General features: G+C 34.1%; 1 protein-coding gene across 4 annotated transcripts in view; it reads left to right on the forward strand.

Moving 5' to 3' along the window:
- LOC144972597 (small G protein signaling modulator 3-like) overlaps positions 1-22337 on the forward strand; it is a 58170-nt gene that overhangs the window by 975 nt on the left and 34858 nt on the right. For all 4 annotated transcript variants that reach the window (XR_013645378.1, XR_013645379.1, XM_078914000.1 and 1 more), the window contains exons 2-12: positions 9740-9927; positions 11916-11982; positions 12777-12907; positions 13375-13569; positions 14612-14746; positions 15522-15638; positions 16930-17008; positions 17644-17789; positions 19491-19586; positions 20291-20422; positions 20848-21039. Coding sequence is in view for 2 of the 4 variants with exons in the window: in XM_078914000.1 (XP_078770126.1) it covers positions 9740-9927; positions 11916-11982; positions 12777-12907; positions 13375-13569; positions 14612-14746; positions 15522-15638; positions 16930-17008; positions 17644-17789; positions 19491-19586; positions 20291-20422; positions 20848-21039 (1478 nt within the window). In the remaining 2 variants the exon portion in view is untranslated. The remainder of the gene's footprint in view (positions 1-9739; positions 9928-11915; positions 11983-12776; positions 12908-13374; positions 13570-14611; positions 14747-15521; positions 15639-16929; positions 17009-17643; positions 17790-19490; positions 19587-20290; positions 20423-20847; positions 21040-22337) is intronic.

The following is a 22337-nucleotide window of genomic DNA, read 5'->3' on the forward strand; positions in this document are numbered from 1 at the left end:
TGGTTCTATTCATAAGAAACTTGTTTATCAGCAAATCGGTCTACCCTTCATTAAAAATTTCACTACCTACCTTTTAATTTTATAGATGGTCTTTTGTTTCTATAAAAAGAAATAAACAAAGATGAATATAGCAGCTTAAAAAAAGAACAAAATACTCAACACAGAACGTTTCGGGCTCATTACCCTCCTTCAAACAACAACAAAAAACAAAAAGACATAAATACATTACTGAATTCCAGATTGACAACAGAGAAATTTTGTCGGTCCTCTCTGTTGTAGAAAAATCTTGGAAAGTAAGCAAAAAAAAAACCTTTTCATCTTCCTTTGTCAAATTATGATTTTGTTGTATTATATTCTAATGTCGATAGCTTACTTAACAAACGATCAGAATTAACATGTATGATACAACAAGATATGAAGTGAGTAGAAAAGTGCCAGAAGACAATAGAGAATAAAAATTTTTTTCGCGGCGGTGGTGGGGTTTGAACCTGCGACCTTATTGGTACGACAACTCCGCCTGGCAGGTGAGAGCGTGGCTCTACCGTGTGAGCTATCCACGAACACAAAAATATTCGTTTCAAACCCAAAGTCATTTCTAGATCCCTCTCTCACCCACTTCTTGAGATCGCCGATTCGTTCACCACCATCGCGAAATAATTTTGACCAGCAGTTAAGCTTAATAGCCAATATTCTCATCACAAACATATAACATAGAAACGATTGAGACATTGAGTATGCTCCGGTGTATGGGGTGAATTTTTAATTCAGAAAAGTGAGTGGAGCAGGCACTTATGTTGGTAACAACAAGATATGAAGTGAGTAGAAAAGTGCCAGAAGACAATAGAGAATAAAAATTTTTTTCGCGGCGGTGGTGGGGTTTGAACCTGCGACCTTATTGGTACGACAACTCCGCCTGGCAGGTGAGAGCGTGGCTCTACCGTGTGAGCTATCCACGAACACAAAAATATTCGTTTCAAACCCAAAGTCATTTCTAGATCCCTCTCTCACCCACTTCTTGAGATCGCCGATTCGTTCACCACCATCGCGAAATAATTTTGACCAGCAGTTAAGCTTAATAGCCAATATTCTCATCACAAACATATAACATAGAAACGATTGAGACATTGAGTATGCTCCGGTGTATGGGGTGAATTTTTAATTCAGAAAAGTGAGTGGAGCAGGCACTTATGTTGGTAACAACAAGATATGAAGTGAGTAGAAAAGTGCCAGAAGACAATAGAGAATAAAAATTTTTTTCGCGGCGGTGGTGGGGTTTGAACCTGCGACCTTATTGGTACGACAACTCCGCCTGGCAGGTGAGAGCGTGGCTCTACCGTGTGAGCTATCCACGAACACAAAAATATTCGTTTCAAACCCAAAGTCATTTCTAGATCCCTCTCTCACCCACTTCTTGAGATCGCCGATTCGTTCACCACCATCGCGAAATAATTTTGACCAGCAGTTAAGCTTAATAGCCAATATTCTCATCACAAACATATAACATAGAAACGATTGAGACATTGAGTATGCTCCGGTGTATGGGGTGAATTTTTAATTCAGAAAAGTGAGTGGAGCAGGCACTTATGTTGGTAACAACAAGATATGAAGTGAGTAGAAAAGTGCCATGTATGATACAGAAACATAATCCCAGATAATATGTCTTACTGAAATTATGCCAAAAATTGAACTTGAGATTGATTTAGAAATTGAATTTTTTTTCGATGGGTATAACTTATTTTTGAATGATTACCCAAGTCGGGGTGTTGCTATCTATGTTTTGGATTGTGTTAATGCCAATATATTCTCTTTTGATCATCCTATAATTAGTGAAAGTGTATGGTGTGATTTTGAATATAATAATTTACACATACTTGTAGGAAATATATATAGGTCTCATAATTCAGACAAATTAACTTTCATTAGGGATATAAAAGAAACCTTACAGTCATTAGGTAGAATGAAATTTGATTGCGTGATCATTGTCGGAGATTATAATTTTCCTAACATTAAATGGACAGAACCATGTCTAACTTTTCCCGACTATCTATTTGTCGAGGCAATTAGGGATGCTTTCTTTATTCAGCTGGTGGCACAGGCTACGAGACACAGACTGAACCAAACTAGTAATATAGTCGACTTGGTAATATGTAACGATGATTATTGGATTAATAACATTGACCATTTGCCTTCGGTGGGTAAAAGTGATCATGACTCACTTCTTATATCGTTAAATCTTTCATCCGCGAAACATCCTTCACATGTTTATTTTGATTATTTCAAAGGTAATTACAACTCTTGTAGAGAAGACCTAAATGCCGTGAATTGGGATACTCTTGAAGGCTACGGTGTGAATGAAGCGTGGTTGTTTTTTAAAAACAAACAAAAATGTATAGAATCTAAACACATTCCATTAAGATGTAACACAGAGCGTACACAACGACAACAGTTTAGTTGAGACGGTATCCAGTTCCTGACACCTGCTGACCCGGTCACGGTGAGCGGTCAATCACCGAGAGGAATTTACCTAACGGGGATTGCCGTTTCACTCAATTTAACAATGTTTTGTTTTATTGTCTGTTAGTCACCCATATTGAATGAGTTGAAATATCACTACTTGGTATAAAAGTTTATATTTTCTACTTTTACTGTGTGTTTTTTATTTTTTCATAGTATTACTAGATTTCTCAATATAAGTTATCAATGAACGGTAACAAATTACACAAAAAATATAGCGGGTGCAACATTTCAAAAATTAGAGAAAAAAAAAACGTTGCTATGGATTTGTCTGAATTTTATGTATTATAAAGACAAGATGTAAATACTTCTCCTCACAAAAAACGTATTTTTCCTCAACAAAAATATATCCGCTACGAGCATTCAAACTCGTCAGTGTAGTTTGGGGCTGGTCTTTAACTGCATTGCGTTGATGACAAATCGCATTTTATTCATATCATTGATAATGCCGGATGCTCTTTTTTTTTTTCAATTTTGCTGTTGTTTGGTGACAGGTCTCTGTGCCTTGTTCTCCAAGAAGTCTAAGTCCAAACTTATATTGAGTTATGTGTGGTATGCACTGGTACTCAAGGAGGTGTTGTTTTGGGATTATTTTGTTTGGAAAATATTTTCTGTATGTATCCGTGTAATGTTTTATTGCACTTTGAATATATTGGATCGTGTCTGCTTTGATCGATTTTGTGTGTGAAATAAAGTTGTGCACATGACTATAGGCCTTGTTTATATTGTCGAAAATTAATCCAATACTGCAAGCGTCGTCAATGATGAGTGGGTCGTGGGTGCAGTTCTTTGTTTGTTGGATAATTGTAGACTTTTTCTTGTTAGTATTTGTGGCAGTGGTTGCCAATGAATGATCTGCTGTGGTAAGCCTGTTGTGTAATGCGGTATTCTGTCCAATTAAGAGGCAATAAGACCATCCCTGAGGGTGAGTGGCTCGTGCATGAGATTTGAAAGTCTCCTGCGTTTTGGAGTTTGTTGTTATATTCTACTCTGTCGATATCAAACAACAACTTGAATGAAAGACACAGACTCCCAGAAAACAGAGAAAAATCTATTTTAATCAGTCAAAAACCTCCATACGCCGAACTAAAACTTCCAAAAATAAAGACTAACCTCGTAGAAGAAACAACAAGAAATAAAAACAAATCAGATATACAAACATTAGCAATGAAGACAATACAAGAATACCCAGACAACTGGATACATGTTTACACAGATGGATCTGCCCACAAAGGAACTAAAAATGCTGGGTATGGGTTTGTAGTAGAATACCCAGATAAAACCTGTGATAAAATCCACAATTCTTGCGGAAGCTCCGGCTCAAACTACGAGGCAGAGGCAGTTGCAATAGAAGCCTCACTGCGACACCTCTCTTCTGTTTTCCAGCTAAACCCTTCAAAACTTCAAAACACTGTCATCTTCACAGACTTCAAATCGGTTCTCCAAGCTCTCGATTTAAATAAACTCTCCTCAAGATCTCAACTTGATGAATTCCTTACAACACACAGAGTAGACTTATCTCTCCAGTGGATACCGGGACATTCAAATATACCAGGAAATGACAATGCAGACAGACTAGCCAGACTCGGATCAACACTTTTACAACCATCAATTCCAGTTTCCTTAGACACAGCGAAACAAATAATCAAAACAAATAAGAGAGAAGAATGGATGAACAGTTGGGCAATGAGCACCACGGGTAGATGTATGTTTTCCCATATGACCACTCCTGTAAAGACTGATTGCCTAAATAAGCTCAGAAGACACCAGCAAAGCATCATCTTTCAACTAAGAACACAACACATACCGCTCAACAACCATTTAAGCAAAATTACAAAAGATACATCCCCTTCCTGCCCCCTATGTCAACACCCCAATGAAACAGTAACACACCACTTGCTTGAATGTCAACCTCTTGAAGACCTGAGATGCACATTCCTCCCACCAAATCCAAGCATCAGTAACACACTTTATAGTCACCTGGAACAACTACAAAAGACATCTAACTTCTACGTCATGGCACAAGACCGAAGGGCTAGAGCTCAGGTGGTCGCTGGTTCGGATAAGTAAGTAAGTAAGTAAGTCGATATCAAACATGCAAGTGCAACCCGTTTCAAGGTTGATTTATTTATTATTAGCGTCTTGGCAATGAGAAAATACAAAGAAGCTAATGAGTCGTGTGTTCAATGTGCTTTATAATGTGTACTTTTTACACATAAATTATGAGTGTGCTCCTTGCTTGTCCAATGCCGTGTCAGTCCCATAGACTAAAAGAATGTCATTAGAATAATTTGAACATTTAAATGGTTTCTTGCGGGCACGTTTCTCTTTCTGTGTTAAACAAATCATACCACATGTCCTACATAATGAATTCACTGCTTGGTTATGACTTGCAATTGTGTGGTCCATGCTGTAAGAGAAAATTCAAAATTGACAGAGCGATGTAAGCAATGATATAGTGAATTAATGAATAAAATGAGTTTTAAAACACTCTGTATTACTTCTCATATCCATGCATACATAACAGCGTACATAAAATTTGGAAAAAGAAAAACCAAATACTTCACCCAATTTGGTGAAAGAAAGGGGGGGGGGGGGGGGGGCAGGAAAATTCTATCAAGCAGTTGAGCTAAGTTGAGGCCCAACACACAATGTCATTTAAAATTAAACATTAGCAAGATAATTCAAATTATGCAATTTAAAAATCAAATTAACTCATCATTGAAAAAAAAAAAAAAATAAACATATAATTAACAATAAAACCGTAGCGAAATAATAATAATAATAATAATAATAATAGATCTTTATTGTCCATAAATATGGCAATTTGTCATTTAGTTACACTTGTCATAACGTTATATGATAACTATAACATTGAACAGACACCTCACTCCTACCCATTCTCTCTCTCTCTCTCTCTCTCTCTCTCTCTCTCTCTCTCTCTCTCTCTCTCTCTCTCTCTCTCTCTCTCTCTCTCTCTCTCTCTCTCTCTCTCTCTCTCTCTCTCTCTCTCTCTCTCTCTCTCTCTCTTCCTCTCTTTCTTTCACGCATGCAACATACACAACATTAACATTTTCATTTCATTTTCAATTCGTTACATTTTTGGCAATTCAACACCAAATATTATCATCATTATCAATTGGTCACTTCATCTGGCCTAACATTAAACAAATTAATCAGTCAATCAGTCAACGCATCAATCCTATTACGTTTCAAGAACAAGGCTAAAGAGGTAATATCATTATTACCTGACCTACCGCGGAAAAATAATCATTACAAAATAATGAAAACTGAAGAGTAAATGAAACTTACCTCATTTCGTAGTAAAACTTGTGCCTTGTGAATCACACCAAAAAAAATTTGAAGTTTATAGCAACGTTTTTTTAGAATCCTGAGGTAATTACAAGTAATTTTATTTAAATGTTATAGAAAAATATGTGAATTTGAATCACGGCTTGTGGAATAAGTACTGGAGATATTGAAATAAAAATTGGACCGATGGAAAGAGGAGGTCTGCGAGAATTCTTACATTTGGGTGGAATTGCATCGTCACGAAGATCGTGAGGTTAATTGGTACGGAAATCATCCATTGGTATCACCCAATGCACGTCAAATCTACGTTCTGGGAATTGATATCGGCTGACCGCTGTTGACCCCGGTTACCTGTCGGGTGAGGTTACGTCGGCGCTCGCAACAGCGGGAAACTAAGCGGTCAGATTTATAGTGCAGTTTAGACGCCGTGAACAAAAAATTTAGTTCTAATAAACCATTGTGGTTGACAAAAAACGTTAAACGTACAATTAATAAGAAACATAAATTGTATAAGAAATTCAAAAAGTATCCTACAACAGATAATTTTCATAATTATGTCAAGGTTAGAAATAATACCAACTACACGATTCAAAATGCTGTGAAAACGTATGAATGTACATTGGCACACGAATGTAAGAGTAGTCCGAAAGGCTTTTGGAGATACGTAAACAGAAAGTTGAAAAGAAAACCAGGTGTTAGTGTTTTACTGAAAGATGATGGTACCAAGGTTATTTCGGATATAGATATAGCTAATGTTTTAAATAATTATTTTTCATCTGTGTTTGTTCAAGAAGACACTACAAATATACCAACGTTCAATGTTACAAATCAATTAAACGTCCCCGATTTTTATATTACACAAGAAGACATACTTGCAAAATTGTTGAATTTAGACGTGACTAAAAGCATGGGACCCGATTCCCTTCATCCCCGTTTACTGAAAGAAGTGGCCTTTGAAATATCACAGACGCTACCAACAATATATAATAAGTCTCTTGAATCTGGTACCTTACCCATTGAATGGAAACAAGCCAATGTTACTGCCATTCATAAAAAGGGAAGCAAACTAGATGCTGCAAACTATAGACCCATCAGCTTAACATGCATACTCTGTAAGGTTATGGAGTCTATCTTGAAAGACCGAATAATGGACTTTCTTGAAAGTCATACGATGCTAAACGATAACCAGCATGGTTTTAGATCAAAGAGATCATGCATTACTCAACTTTTACAGGTGATGGAGGATTTTACCAAGTTAATTGATCGTGATCAATGCATTGATGTTGTTTATCTTGATTTCCGCAAGGCTTTTGATTCTGTACCTCATGAGAGATTATTCATTAAACTAAAAACATATGGATTTAAAGGGAATATCTTTAACTGGATTAAAGACTTTCTTAATAATCGAATACAAAGGGTCATTGTCAATGGTGTGGGGTCGGATTTTAAGAATGTAATTAGCGGTGTACCCCAAGGAAGCGTATTGGGCCCACTTTTATTTCTTTTATATATAAATGATTTACCATGTGGCATAAATTCAGCCTGCAAACTGTTTGCAGACGATACAAAGATCTATAGTACAACTGAACATCATAACATTCTACAAAATAATATATTTTCACTTTTCAAATGGTCTACAACATGGCATTTGGATTTTAATGTTTCGAAATGTAAAGTATTACATATAGGAAAAAATAATCCATGTCATAATTATATTACCGATACTTCTATGTCAAATCTACTTTCCGTTGTGCCTTATGAAAAGGATGTGGGAGTTACTTTTGATTCACATTTGAATTTTGATTTACATATTGATAATTGTGTAAGCCGTGCAAACAGAATGATGGGAATAATCTATAGAACCTTTATAAGTCTTGATAAAACCACATTTTTATATTTGTATAAATCGCTCGTTCGACCAATTCTAGAATACGGAAATTGCATCTGGAGCCCATTATATAAAAGACAATCTATTAGTATTGAAAGTGTACAGAGGAGAGCTACCAAAAAAATTTATACAATACAGTATTTATCTTATAAGGAAAGGTTAGAATTTCTTGACTTACCCAGTTTGAAATATAGAAGAATTCGTGGGGATTTAATTCAGGTTTATAGATTGGTACATGGTCTAGATAGGATAGACTTTTCTGATTTTTTTTCATATTCTAATATTACTTTTACTAGAGGGGACAAGTTTAAGATTTTTGTCTCTCGATGCAAAACAAACATAAGACAAAACTGGTTCGGTATTCGTATTGTTCAGAAATGGAACAGTTTGAAATTTGAAACAAAGAATGCAAAATCTATGGATTATTTCAAGGTGTTAGTAGACAGGGAATTATGTGATGGGAGATTTATATATGACGAATAATACTTGTTTGCTCTGCTGTTGACATGGCTTTCAATCTTGTATGTATATATTATGCATTATTATATTATTATGGTTATCTTCTATACGCGTGTGTATGTGTGTGTGTGTGTGTGTGTGTGTGTAGTTGTGTGTGCGCTTTGCATGTCACGGTTAAAGATATATGTTTGTACACCACATGAGTACATTTAAGTTGAAATACTATCTTTACCACGTGTATCGTTATTGTAGTATTTAATCAATAGATTTATGGCATTACTAATTAATATTAAGGGTATTCAAAGGATCTTATCCTATTTTGCCCTATACCACATGTTATGTTATGTTATGTTATGTTAAAGAGCGTTCAATATATAATTAAGGAGCTCCAAATTGAGTGGAATTAAAGTTTAGGACTTGTGAGCACCTTTATGAAGACAAGACCATTGCTTTTCCGGAGAAAGTTTGCACCATCACAAGATCTTTTACTTGTACATGTACAGATCGCAACCTTGTATATGCCATTAGATGTGCACATTGTAACACATGTTGCGTTGGCGAGACGGGGAAATATTGAGAGATCACTTTTCACAGCATCTACGGTACATTGCCAACAAATCGGATACAGCTGTGGTCGGGCATTTCAACCTACCTGGTCATCCCGACACCATGGCCGTTGTTTTGATTTTGGAGGGAGATTTTTGAAAATTGTTTATAAAAATTATTTAACCATTAAAAGGAGTGGAAAGAGGGAGGTGGTGACAACAATGCATATTATCTGTACATAGTAAGCTACTATCCCTTGACTGATTTGTTGTTTGGATAGTTTTTTACTTTTATTGATCACTGTAATTGTCACCCATCCAGTCACAACCCATGCTTGACATTGCTTGATTTTGTGATAAGAGGAATCAAACATAAATTATCATAGAAAGGGAAAGTAGGAATTTGATATATATATATATATATAATATATATATATATATATATATATATATATATATATATATATATATATATATATATATATATATATAAATTATTTCATAAGCCTTTACGTTGGATAATGATCTCAAATTTTGGAAGATCCTAAGGGTCATAGTTTTGACACCTGTCAATCATAGTGAAAACATGGCTGGGGATTGGTAATCCACCCCAACTGACATGCACAGGCCTGTGAACCCAATAAATTGTTTCAAGCCAAAACCAAATGGGTATGTATATATAATTATTTGTGCATTATTTTATACATTCTAAAACATATCTTTTACTCTTCGTGTGTCACTTACTCTCTTACTCTGAAAGTCTTTTTGTGTCTACGACCAACTCACTAATATAACTCACTGATATACACCGCAAAATATTACTTGGCAGAATGTCAGCCCTTCTTGTTCTCCCATCCCCAGCAATTCCTTTTTCCAATATTATCATAATTATTATGTCCATAGCCTCTAACTACTTTAAAATATTACAAAATCATTTGGAACTGTGGGTTTATTAAAACCCATATTCTTTTGCTTTTTTTCTCTTTCATTTATATTTTGCATATGTACAATTTTCCTCCAGTTGAAACACTATCAGAAGATGAGGAGGAAGACATCATTGCATCTGCTTCTGGTGAAGGGATTAGCATCACTAGCACAATTCCAAGTTTCAACAGCAATTCAGATTTCACTCCTACACCTGGGGGACCGTTCTCTGCTTTAACTCCATCCATGTGGCCTCAGGACATAATGGCCAAAATCAACCATCCTGTAAGTTGCTAAACTAACTTAAACTTTGGAAAAATAATAAATTTACTTTATACATTCCACAGGGAAGTTCATCTCTTGAAAGTTTATTTTGAAGAAACGTACACTTAATCACTCTCATATAAATTTTGGGACATCAAATATGGTAAAATTGAATGCATAATGGCTTTGAAATCACATCGTATGGATAGGCTCTCATACCAGTAAAAAGATAGCAACCAAATTTTTCAAGACATGTTCTAAATGTAGAGGAATATTTTTAGGACCCATACAATTTTAATGTTTGTTTTAAACTAATGTATATTATCAACAAACAAGACCTTTTTTTTTTTTTTTCGGCACCTTTGGTTTACTACACAATTATGATTTGTTTATGGTTGAAAAGATTCACAAAATTCGACTACAACTTGGAATTAAGACATATTGAGATTAACTTAGAATTGAGCAATCCAGATATTTTTACGGAAAAATATCTTCTGCTTTATCAAGACTACTCCTCCTATTACTACTACTACTACTACTACTACTAAATAATAATAATAATAATAAAATAATCATAATATATATATAATAATAATAATAAAACTCTATCTATCTATCCATCTATCATCTATCTATCTATCTATCTATCTATCTATCTATCTATCTATCTATCTATCTATCTATCTATCTATCTATCTATCTATCTATCTATCTATCTATCTATCTACTTATTCATCTACCTTTCTAGCTAGCTATCGTTTCCATCTGTATTGTATCTATTCATCTACTTATTTAACCAACCTCTCTCCCACTCTCTCTCTCTCTCTCTCTCTCTCTCTCTCTCTCTATCTATATATCTATCTATCTATCTATCAATCTATCTATCTATCAATCTATCTATCTATTTTTCTACCAATTTACTCAACTTTCCACTTACTCCAGTACCTGACCATTTTGTTTGTTTTTTTTTCTTCTCGAATATTCGACATTGTCCATTCTACTACTCCCCAGGGACTCCTTTCAACCATACTGTTTCATAACAACTTTCTTCTTCTTCTACTACCTCTACTACTACTACTACTACTACTACTACTACTACTACTACTACTACTACTACTACTACTACTACTACTACTACTACTACTACTACTCCTCCTACTACTACTACTACTACTACTACTACTACTACTACTACTACTTCTACTACTTCTCTACTACTGCTACTACCACCACCACCACCACCACCACTACTACGACTACTACTACTACTACTACTTTTATTTGTTTTCATCGTTCATTTGTTTATTGTTGTGCTGACGAAGAGTTTGCACCCGAAACATCTGCTGTTTGTATTGTTACCATCCAAAGCCTTTCCATTATCACCTTTTCATTAGTATTTTCATAATCCTAAGCTTCAGGCAGCCCCCAATGATTTTCTACAAATTTATAATGTTCCATTTCCTCAACCAAGGGGTTTGAATTCAAGATTTGGTGAAAACTTGGGCTCAACTTTTATATAAATTTTATGATAGGTGTTTCAGTTATTAGATTAAATTCTCAGTTCTAATGACCCAGGGTGAAAAAGGGTGAAAATGATGATGATGATGAATGCTTAATGAAGAGATTAATGTCGTTTTTTAAAAAGGGATAACTATTCAGTTTCACATTTCTAGTCATTTTGACAGTGAGACTGGGATTGATCACGATTGAAGTCGTGATTTTTTTCTGACCCCTTCTGTCCACTCAGCAGTGATAGGTTAGCTGTGTCTGTTAGATCTAGAGGAATTGATGGTATTCTCTTGGAATCTATGTCTGTTTCCTATTTGTACTTATTCCCTTTTGTCTTACTTTTTCTTTGATGCTTTAATTGTAATTCTATTATTTTTTGACTATCCCATTTTCTTCCTTTTTACTATCACTTTTATGACCTAAATGTGTTGCTAGCACTGCATAGGCTTACCCTTAAAACAAACAAACAACATAATAATATAATTGTCCTGTATTCTCAGCCTGAAGACCCAAATGGACAGTTGGATTACAGATATGATGAATTTGGGTTTAAAGTAGAAGAAGAAGGTAAGATCTGGAAATGACTTTTTCTCGTTATACTTTTGATTACTAAATGCCTTATTTAGAGTTTGAGGTAATTCTCTCTCTCTCTTTCTCTTTCTCTCTCTTTCTCTCTCTCTCTCTCTCTCTCTCTCTCTCTCTCTCTCTCTCTCTCTTTTCTTCTCGTACTCTCTCTCTCTCTGCCTCCCCTCTCTCTCTCTCTCTCTCTCTCTCTCCTTTTCTTCTCCCTCTCTCTCTCTCTCTCTCACTGCTATTTACGTAACATATAAAGCTGATTTTTCTAATTTTGTTTGGTTTATTCTAAAAATCCAACAAATATTGTTCCTCTTCATCCTTTCTATGGATAAAATTCTAGATGTCATAGCTTTTTCATTAAGTTTGATCGAATCCCCATCGCCGCAAAGTTTTGTTTTCTCTTTTTCTTCTGGCACATTTCTACTTATTTCATTTCTTGTCATTAAGTAAGGATGATGCATGATGGAGTTTTCATCTTTATAGAAAAAAAAAGTTTTCTCACTTAGAGAGTTGAATACGATTCCAACTTGAAACAGAATAATGACAACAATGATAACCATAAAACAATTGTTAAAATGCAAACGAACCAAAAGACTGCTACTGCCCTCTTTCCCCTCTTTTAATTTTTTTTTTACTCTTGTGTTTTTCATTAAAAAGGGAGAATGATTCAAAAGTATATGTCCATTGCCTTTGCATTCATTTTTTGAATTATCACTATATCATGTCACATTAACTCTAGCCCATCACAGATCATTTTTTTAAACTATTGTCTATGCAATCTTCAGATGGTCCTGAAGAAAATTCCAGTAAGCTGTTGAGTACCCCATTTATAGAGGACCCTTCACATCGTCTAAAATGGACAGCATACTTGGAGTTCACTCACAACAATGAAGTTGGGGACCTTACCTGGGATAAGGTAGTTTTGATTTCATTATGTTTCTCCTCATTAGATTTAAAATTGTTGTAAATTTGTTGTTTTTTCAGCGTCAAATTTTGCCAGGAAAAGTTAGAATATAACTGCTTCAAGTATTCGCACCAACACCAAGACAATTTTTTTTAAAATTTAATACCAGGGACTTTTTAAGGACTAAAAATGGATGATGTTGTCTCTGAAATGACAAAAAAATATAGTTAAGATTACTTTTAATTGGAGTTTTGGAAGCTTATCCTATATTTTGTTTTTCTTTCCTTATACTACTATTATGTTAGATTTACTTTTGAACTTAAATCCATTGTATTACTCTACTAATGTCAAGATAATATTGGTATTTTCTTTGTTAAATTTTACTTATTTACCTATCCCTGCTATATTAATGATCCAAGTGTCAAAGTAAATTTTAAAGTTGACAGAAGAAATGAATATCTGAACTTGAAAATCTGCAGGTAGAGCCTCGCTTACCAGTATCTGAGAAGTTAAGGGGCATGGTCCGTCAGGGCATTCCACATTCTCTCAGAGCTCAGATGTGGCTTCGTCTATCTGGTGCTCTGGAGAAGAAAAACAAGTCTGATCTCTCATATAAAGATGTTGTTAAAGCAAGCAGCAATGACCATCTGATGACCTCAAAACAAATTGAAAAGGTATGATTCTTACGAGTTATTTTGAACCATTGGAAATAGTCCATTCACAAAATTTATACTGTGAATGAGTTCTCTATAACTACAATTGTGACACACCTCACACAGAACTTGAAACACTACTGACATGCAAATAAAATCCAAAATTACAACCGTTCAAAATTCAACACATTCAATGCAACACACAAACACACTCACACAAAACATACAAATAAAGGGTGACAACTATGTACTTTATATAGTACCAGCAAGGACAGATGTTCATATGCACCCTTTTTAAAATTATCGGCTAATGGAGTAGTCTAAACAATCTCCAGCCTGAGACCACAAAACCCCCATATGTCACAGCATTTTATTTGTATATAGTGGTTTAATGTGGATTAGTACAAAGAGTTTTGATATGGGTGAAGTAAAAATCTTTATTACTGTACGTTTTGATTCTAGGCACATTTATGCTTAGTTTTGTGTCCTAAGGATGTACTATGATTTGAATTACATTATTAAAGAAATAGACTCTAACTCACCAGAGAAATATATTCGTCCGTTTGAAGCATTCTATTTTGGTATCTGATATTTAATTTTGAAAAGTTTGAGCTCTGGTGATGTGTTTTTCGTTAAAAATTATTTTTGAGAACCCTTGAAGTCAAAGCTTGACTATCAGATAAACATGCAGGACCATTATTTCCAAGCTGCGTTATAGATTTTGTTTGTTTGTTTTTCTTTATTTTCGTTTGTTAGTCTTTTTTCTTCTTTTATGCAATCGCTTGAAGTATAAATTTCCTGCTTTCATCAATGGCACTTTGTGGCCACTTATGTGAAATTAAGTTGTCTCTCATCCCCATTACTGCATATTTCCAAAATAAAGGTGATCCTTAATTAATTAATAATTAGGATAAAAGTAAAGCTTAGTTAAATATTTTCTTTTTTATTTGACAACATAGAGATGGTGATAGGAAAACGTGAGTGTGAGGCGAATGAAAATTATATTCTTTCATTTTATGATTTGATTAGCTGAATCGATAATCTGTTCTTTTATCACTGCCAGGACTTGCTGAGGACAATGCCAAGCAATGCTTGTTTCTGTAATATTAACAGCACTGGTGTGCCAAGACTACGCAGAATACTACGATCTTTGGCATGGCTGTATCCAGATATTGGATATTGTCAGGGAACAGGGGTGGTAAGTAAACAATATATCCACTATATTTCTCTATGAGGTTTGCTGAGAATGTACCAGTAGCTGAAACCCAAAATCATGTCGAGTTGTAGTCATAGATGACTGAAATTAATTCTTTGTTTTCAAATCAATTAAAATTTTAAAGTTATAATTTCATTAATTTGATAAATAGTCAAAAACATTAGATGAAATACACCTTTCTTTCTGCTCAAATTCATTTTGCAGTGATATGTCACAATTTATGCACACAATTGGTTTATCTTATATTTTATTCAAAATAATGTGATGGCAATCCTTTCTGGCACATGCCATACCATTCTTTGCACCAACACAACCCAGAAACAATCCATACATGACGCGCTCTCATCGTAGTACCAGGTTGAAGTCTCACTAAAGAGGAGAAATTGAAAATTATTACAATGTATTGCTTTATTTCACGAGGTTATCTCAATAAAAAATTCAATAGTTTATAACTTTAACTTGAGCAAGAGCTCTGACTGACTCTAATTAACTTTTGTCAGGTATAATTTGACAAAGGTTATGCAAATGTTGTAAAATTTGCGAACTTTTGGGTTATAATATATTATAGTAATATTAGTTTTATGAATTATTTCAATTCAAAAATTCCATTTATTTATTTATTTATTTATTTATTTATTTATTTATTTATTTATTTATTTATTTATTTATTTATTTATTTATAGATTTATTTATTCTTTATTTATTTGAGTGAGGAACAGATTATTGTAACTCAACATTATATTTTATCATTTTATAGATTGCTGCATCGCTATTATTATTCATGGAGGAGGAAGACACATTTTGGATGATGTGTGCCATCATAGAGGACTTATTGCCAGCCTCCTATTATTCCAGTACACTTATTGGAATACAGGTGTGTGAAACCACCTCTAGATGTGCATTGTTTGATATGGGAATTGTTAAGTGATGAATATCAACATTTGTGACCCACTGACTCAAACAAGTACAGTCAAGACTCCCTTGTCCCGATTAGAGACATCCAGATAGTGGAATCAGTCCCTAAATTGTACAAATAAAGAAGAAAAAAAATCTCCCCCCAGGCAGCCTGTGCGGAAATGGAGACATTCCGATTATGGATTTCCGGATTACAGAGGCGCGACTGTACTATGTTAGAGTGAAATGTGTGCGAAAAGTGAATTTAGAAGTCAGATTGTCCAGAAATGAAAGATTTCAGTTTGTTTTTGTTTTTTCCAGTTTAAAGAACTTTGTTTGTATCCTCAATAAAAAGTATAAATGTAATCTTAGTTTCCTCATTTGGACTATAAATTCAATTTTTAACATCTGATACTGTTTTGAGGCAGTGGGTCACACATTCGTTTTCCAATTTGGTCTGAATCACAAATATTGAGCATGAACTCATAAGTTCAAGTTGAAAAGTGTTTTTTTAGGTAATTACCAATCTTAACTCATACATTAACATAGAATTTCCAATTTACAAATCAAAACAGGTAAAATTAATTATAAACCAAAGCCAACAAAATAATAATAATAATGATAATAATAATATTAATAATAATAATAATAATAATAATAATAATAATAATAATAATAATAATAATGATAATAATAATATAGATAAATAAACAAACAGATAGATAAATAAATTGATTTAAAAAAAGAGAGAGATCACATCTTAAACTGGTATCTTGATTTCATTTAACTTTGAGCTAATTGTGATATACGGATGAGATGGACGTCATTTGCTTTTTATGCATTTGATGAATTAAAGTCAAAGGTTGAGGAAACTGGGAAGAGGGTAGTTGTCTTTATGTTTTTGGATATCGTAGTATAAATTAAAAAGTATAGTATGTTATTTGAATATTTAGTTTGGTCCTAAATTTTCACTTCATCTTCGGTGTTTAAGGATGGAATTGTTATATTGGGCTTAAATTTTTACTGTTACATTTTCATGATATTGATACGATTTTACATACACTGCTGCTATTGATATCATTGTGGTATACGTTTTATATATGTAAATTTTTACTATTACTTTGTAATGCATTGAGCATCACACAGTGATGAAAATGTGCGATGTGAATGTCATGTATTATTATGATTATAAAAAAATATCCAACTCTTTCTGCTCTTTCTTTGCTGCTATCTGAATCTCAGAGAGTTCAAATGATTTCTTTATTTCTCAGGCTGATCAACGAGTCTTACGCCAACTTGTCATCAGTTATCTTCCTGACATCGACCTTGTACTAAAGGAACATGATATAGGTATAGTGATTGATATTAGTTTCTTTTCTTTTTTTTTTCTTTTAGACATTCGCCTACAAAACAATAGTCAGGCCCATCCTTGATCATACAAGCATAATATGGGATCCCTACACCAAAACTGATATCAACAAGATCGAAATGGTACAAAATAGAGCAGCAAGGAGAATAACTAATAAATTCTCATATAACAATAGCATAACAAAACTCGCAGAAAGCTTAGGTCTGGAAAAAATTCAACATTGTCACGAAAAAATAATTAATACAGCCAAAACCAGCATTAAACTCACCAACTACATTAGACCAAAAAAAACAGACTAACAAGGGTGCACGACAACAAACTATCAATTCAAAGATCAAGAACAGACACCCTCCTACACTCTTTCTTTCCATCTGCCGTTCGTTCATGGAATTTTTTTTACAAAAAAAGAAGACAAAAATCCATCCCCCACCTTACATTATTACAAATTGGGAGCATGTGACTGTGCTTGACTTCTAAAGGATGCGGTGTATGTATTTATCCAGCACGGATAGACCATTTATGTTATAAATACCTTTGTGAATTTACACATTACTGCATACTATTATCAAGGCTGGTTACATGTTTGTCTTTTTTATATTTTTTTTTATCCTCTCAGAGCTGTCATTGATTAGCCTCCACTGGTTCCTAACACTGTTCGCTAGTGTTGTACACATGAAAGTCTTACTCAGGCTGTGGGATCTCTTGTATTATGAAGGGTCTGTTGTTATCTTTCAGATCACCATGGGAATGCTAAAGATGAAGGTAAGCTAGTTGTGACGAAGAACCATTGTTTTTTATTTAAACTTGTACAAAGCAGAATAAAGTGTTGAATGATACACTAATTTTCTTGTAACAAAGTTGGTGATATACATACCTGCCAACCCTTCCGCTTTTGGCGGAATCATTCCTATTTTCACTCTTCCTTTCAGCTATTCTGCCATTGTCTCTAACATTCCGATATTCAAAAATGATGATAATGGTAAGAAGAAAAGAATAGAGAAAGGGGGTTAACCATTGCTGCCCGGGCATCATCTGAAAAAATGTCTCTCACAGACCATGCGAGGGGAGATAACTCTTCCAAATGTCATAGTACACTTCATTAAAAAATTAATTGCAAGAATGTGAGGCATGCTAGAAACAAAATAAAAGCTGTTTTGGAAAGAAGAATGAATGGCCTTTAATTTGATGTATTGTTTTGGACTATTGATTCATATTTTGATTTGAAAAAAAATGTTAAAGTTGAAAAATATGTAATATTATTAAAACACATGAAATCCATTGTCAACGTCATGAAAATACGCATCCAACTCAACCTCAGTGTCTGAATGAGCACTATCATCATCACTATCCATTAAAAAACGTTGATCGGCCCGAGAATTGAGGAATTCAAACGCCATTCCAGCAAAAAAAAAAAAAAAAAAAAAAAAAAAAAAAGGACGTTACCACAACCGCTTTGGTCGACAAACTTCAAAAAATCACAGCAGACAAACGAATTGAGATAAAAACAATCAGGAAATTTCTAGTTTCACTTTCACTCTTTCTCTACTTTCGTTTTCTAAATAAAAAGAAGTGGTTCTACACACGATTTTAGTTTACGGGTTCAAAGATGCTGGGTACCTGGCGGGCGATATCGGGCGATTTGGACTGTTTGAGATGTTTTTTGAGCGGCGATTACGGGCGATTTGGGCGGCAATGGGTTAAAAAGGTGATTTTTTTTTTTTTTAATGATTGCCGAAGGGAGCTCTGTAGGAAAATGAATTGCACTCCCCCCCCCCCCCTTCCCCATTCAATTACCTAATACATTTGATATGCAATTTGCCAGCTGTGCCAGAACACTGTCTTTATGTGTTTGGTGGCAAAGCTTGTGGTCATTTTGATAGGGTATTTTCCATTGGTGATAAATTCCTATTTTCTGACTTTCTGATCCCACTTTTGGAATGTACACGGTTGGTAGGTCTGGATATAGTTATCTGGGGCAAAGTCATTAACTCCATAAGTGACCATGATCACAAAAACTGTGCCTCAGCCTTCTGTCTTTCGTTATGGCTTTTAATACAAAATAAATTACCTCAATTGACTCAATATCTTATTTCCAGTCCTGTTTTTGTTTGCGATTATTAATTGTGATTCACAGGGTAATTAAATATGCATATTTACTCATGTTTAATACATAAATTTATCATAGCTTTTCACTGGAAAATGAGTTAAACCTCCTGCTTTCTATTATTTCTCAGAATGCACTTGGCTAGTAAATACAAAACATATGCTTAAAATATTTATCATATTTATAATAACTTTTCGACAGGTAAACGAGTTAAAAAGCTTGGGTTTTGTTGTTGTTTTTTTTTTCTCAGATTGCATCACGTGAGTAAATGCAAACATATGCTTCCAGTGTTTGGCTTACTTTGATTTGTACAATATCTTATGTGCTAAATACTTTGATTGATATTATCTTATCACCAGGAAAATGAACTAAAGAGCTTGGACAATTCTGCCCAGATCTTCAATGCTTTATCGGATGTTCCAGGGGATGTTGAAGATGTGGATGAGTTGATTGATGTAAGGATTTCCTGATTCACTTGTTTGTTTAGAAATTTCCAAATTTCCCTCTAAAAGTACAGCTTTTTGTGGTCTAATTTTGTACTAGATAATAGAAGTTTCTACTTTGGTTTTATGTCAATGCTCTGAAGTTAACAACAATCAATATAAGATTCACTCATGAAATGCTTATACGCCGACAAGAGGCCTCCTCTCAATTAGTTAGTAATTGAAAGTGACTTCATTCAGTAATTCATAGAGATAAATTTTCCCTTATTAAAGTATGGCGAGAGAAAAAAGGTGGGGAGGATAGGCAGGTGATTAGAAGAGGTCAAGGTTGAGATAACCAGATTTCATTTTTAACAAATTCTTCCATTTCAAGTTTCAAAAGCCTTCTTTATCTCTTTTTATGAGAAATCCACATTACAGAGTGCCCTCTTAGGCAGACCACTCTTTTAGACAGAGATGAAATCAATAATATAGATGTGTTGCCAATAACATTATAGGAAATTTATGACATTGAGCCATTGCCACTTTAGTATACGTTTTCATCTATGGATGGAATGTTTGTGAGTTTGATTCCTAATGTTGAATATATATTTATTTTTGGTTCAAACCATAATATATTTTTAAAATATAGAGGTGCTATTGTAATAATCTGATATATTCTTGACATGATCATTTAACAAGAAAATGTTTCATCAATTTTTAAAAATATCATTTAGGTTGCTGTCAAAGTATCAGGCTCACTGACAGATGTTCATGTGGATACAAATCGAAGAAAACACCTTGCATATTTGATGGCTGATCAAGGAGCTCTAGTCAACCCGGAATCTTCAAGAAATTTACCTAAACAGGTGACAAAAATGGCCAGTGTAAAAATGATATGTAAAAACATGGGGAAAAGAAAAAGAAATATCTTTGGGGTTTATTTTTTATCAATGTCATATTGCATAAAATAAAAACAAAATCCATTTATTGATATAAAAGAGTTATTTATTTATTCATTTTTAAAAAATTATTATTTTTTGTATCACTTTATTCTCTTATTTCTGTTTTTTGTAAAGGTTCTGAGGAACACAGAAAATGTAAATTGTTAAAAGTGAGCTTCTATTACTATCACTGTTGTTCAGTCACCTTTTCATCAGCTGTCCATAAAATCTTCTACATTGTTCACCAATTTGTAGGACTCAGTAGAAGTAATTCGTTACAGTTGTTGTCCCATGCATCCCATTTAAGAAATGATTTTTAATTTTACTTTCTTTATTTTCTTTTTATAAAGCAACTGAACAAACGTCATCTAAGAAGGTCAAAATCACTCATGTCTGTATTGTGGGGAGGATTGAGTCAGGAAAATGATGACACAGGCAAAGCCAAAAACATTCGGCAAACAGAACTCTTGGTTGACCTCAGGGAAGCTATTCTACAAGTCACACGACACTTCCAGAGTTTGGATCCTAAGAATTGTAAAGTGGTGAGATGTTTTCTAGTTGTTCATGTGTCTTCTAAGGACCAAAGCTGGGGCCAAAATTTGCAGTCATTGCCACCTAAACAGTCACTGACCAGAGTTAATTGGTTACAATTAGAAACGCTAAACTTTCAAATATGGGAGCTGTTCTTTTCTTGCATTTTGGGGAACTTTTTATGGATGTTATTTTAACTATTATCTTATTGTATGAGCCTTCAGTACTTCAATCTACAGTGCATACACTTTTAAAATTTCATCAATTATCGAGTATTTTATTAAAACTAGTCAGATAAACATTTCTGTTATTTAATTTTTGACTTGAAAATTTAAAATAAAGTACATTTTGACCCTGAAATCAACAGCTGACCGTGAACTGAAGACCCATAGCCACATTAAGTGCTTGCCTATCACCCCACAGCCCACAGATCCTGAGATCACTCACAATTTTAACACAGATGATTGAAAAAAAAAATGCATCTTGTCATCCGGTTTTGCAAAGCAATTTCTTAATCAGTTTGTCAAAATATCGTGAAAAATACTCATTAACTGGGCCTGACCTATTTGTGTGTTTGACATGTACTAAGGGCAGACCTTCCTACCACTATGAATCTTTCGTAAAACTACAGATTTTTGGCTCCAAACCGACAATTATTAAAGATCTTTGATTCAATAAAACTTCTTGAAAACAAAGTTTTGTTGCCGTAGGAGAGTTAAAAGCAATATTTTGATATATTAATGACATATTGCTAATTTTTAAAAGTAGTTCTAGTATCTGATATGTTAAAACCCCTGAAAACTACGAATTTTTTCAAGTCCAGGTAGGCAGGACTGACTAAGGGTATCTCAGGCCTTTTCATACGGAAATAAATTGTCAATGGGACGAAACAGGGTAAATGGCAGGAAATATTCTGATTGGTTATTGTTTAGTAGTGGGGGAATCATCAATTGAAATATCCATGGCTTCTCTTTTAATGTAAATATAATAATGGCTATGACTATTATTAGACAATATTGTATCCCTTTTATAGGAAAATCTTTCATCCGCAATCTTTCTGAGTTAAAATGCCAGATGATTTATATGTATGCTATATATGCATTTGATGTGGGTTGTAATTTATAGATGGAGTGAAATTTGAAATTTAATCATGGTTGAAAGTCCAGTTTGTTGAGATATAACTTTATTGCTTTTCCTTTCCTTTCTTTTCCTTTCTTTATGTTTAGAGGGGGAAAGGGGGTGGGGGGGGGGGGGGCACTTAAATGGTATTTGCATAAGCAATGTGTACTGGTATATGGAGTTTTGTTTA

This window comes from Berghia stephanieae, chromosome 5 (genome assembly GCF_034508935.2).
Source record: "Berghia stephanieae isolate SIO BIC M18660-M18661 chromosome 5, UCSD_Bste_1.3, whole genome shotgun sequence".
NCBI classification, from domain to species: Eukaryota; Metazoa; Mollusca; class Gastropoda; order Nudibranchia; family Aeolidiidae; genus Berghia; species Berghia stephanieae.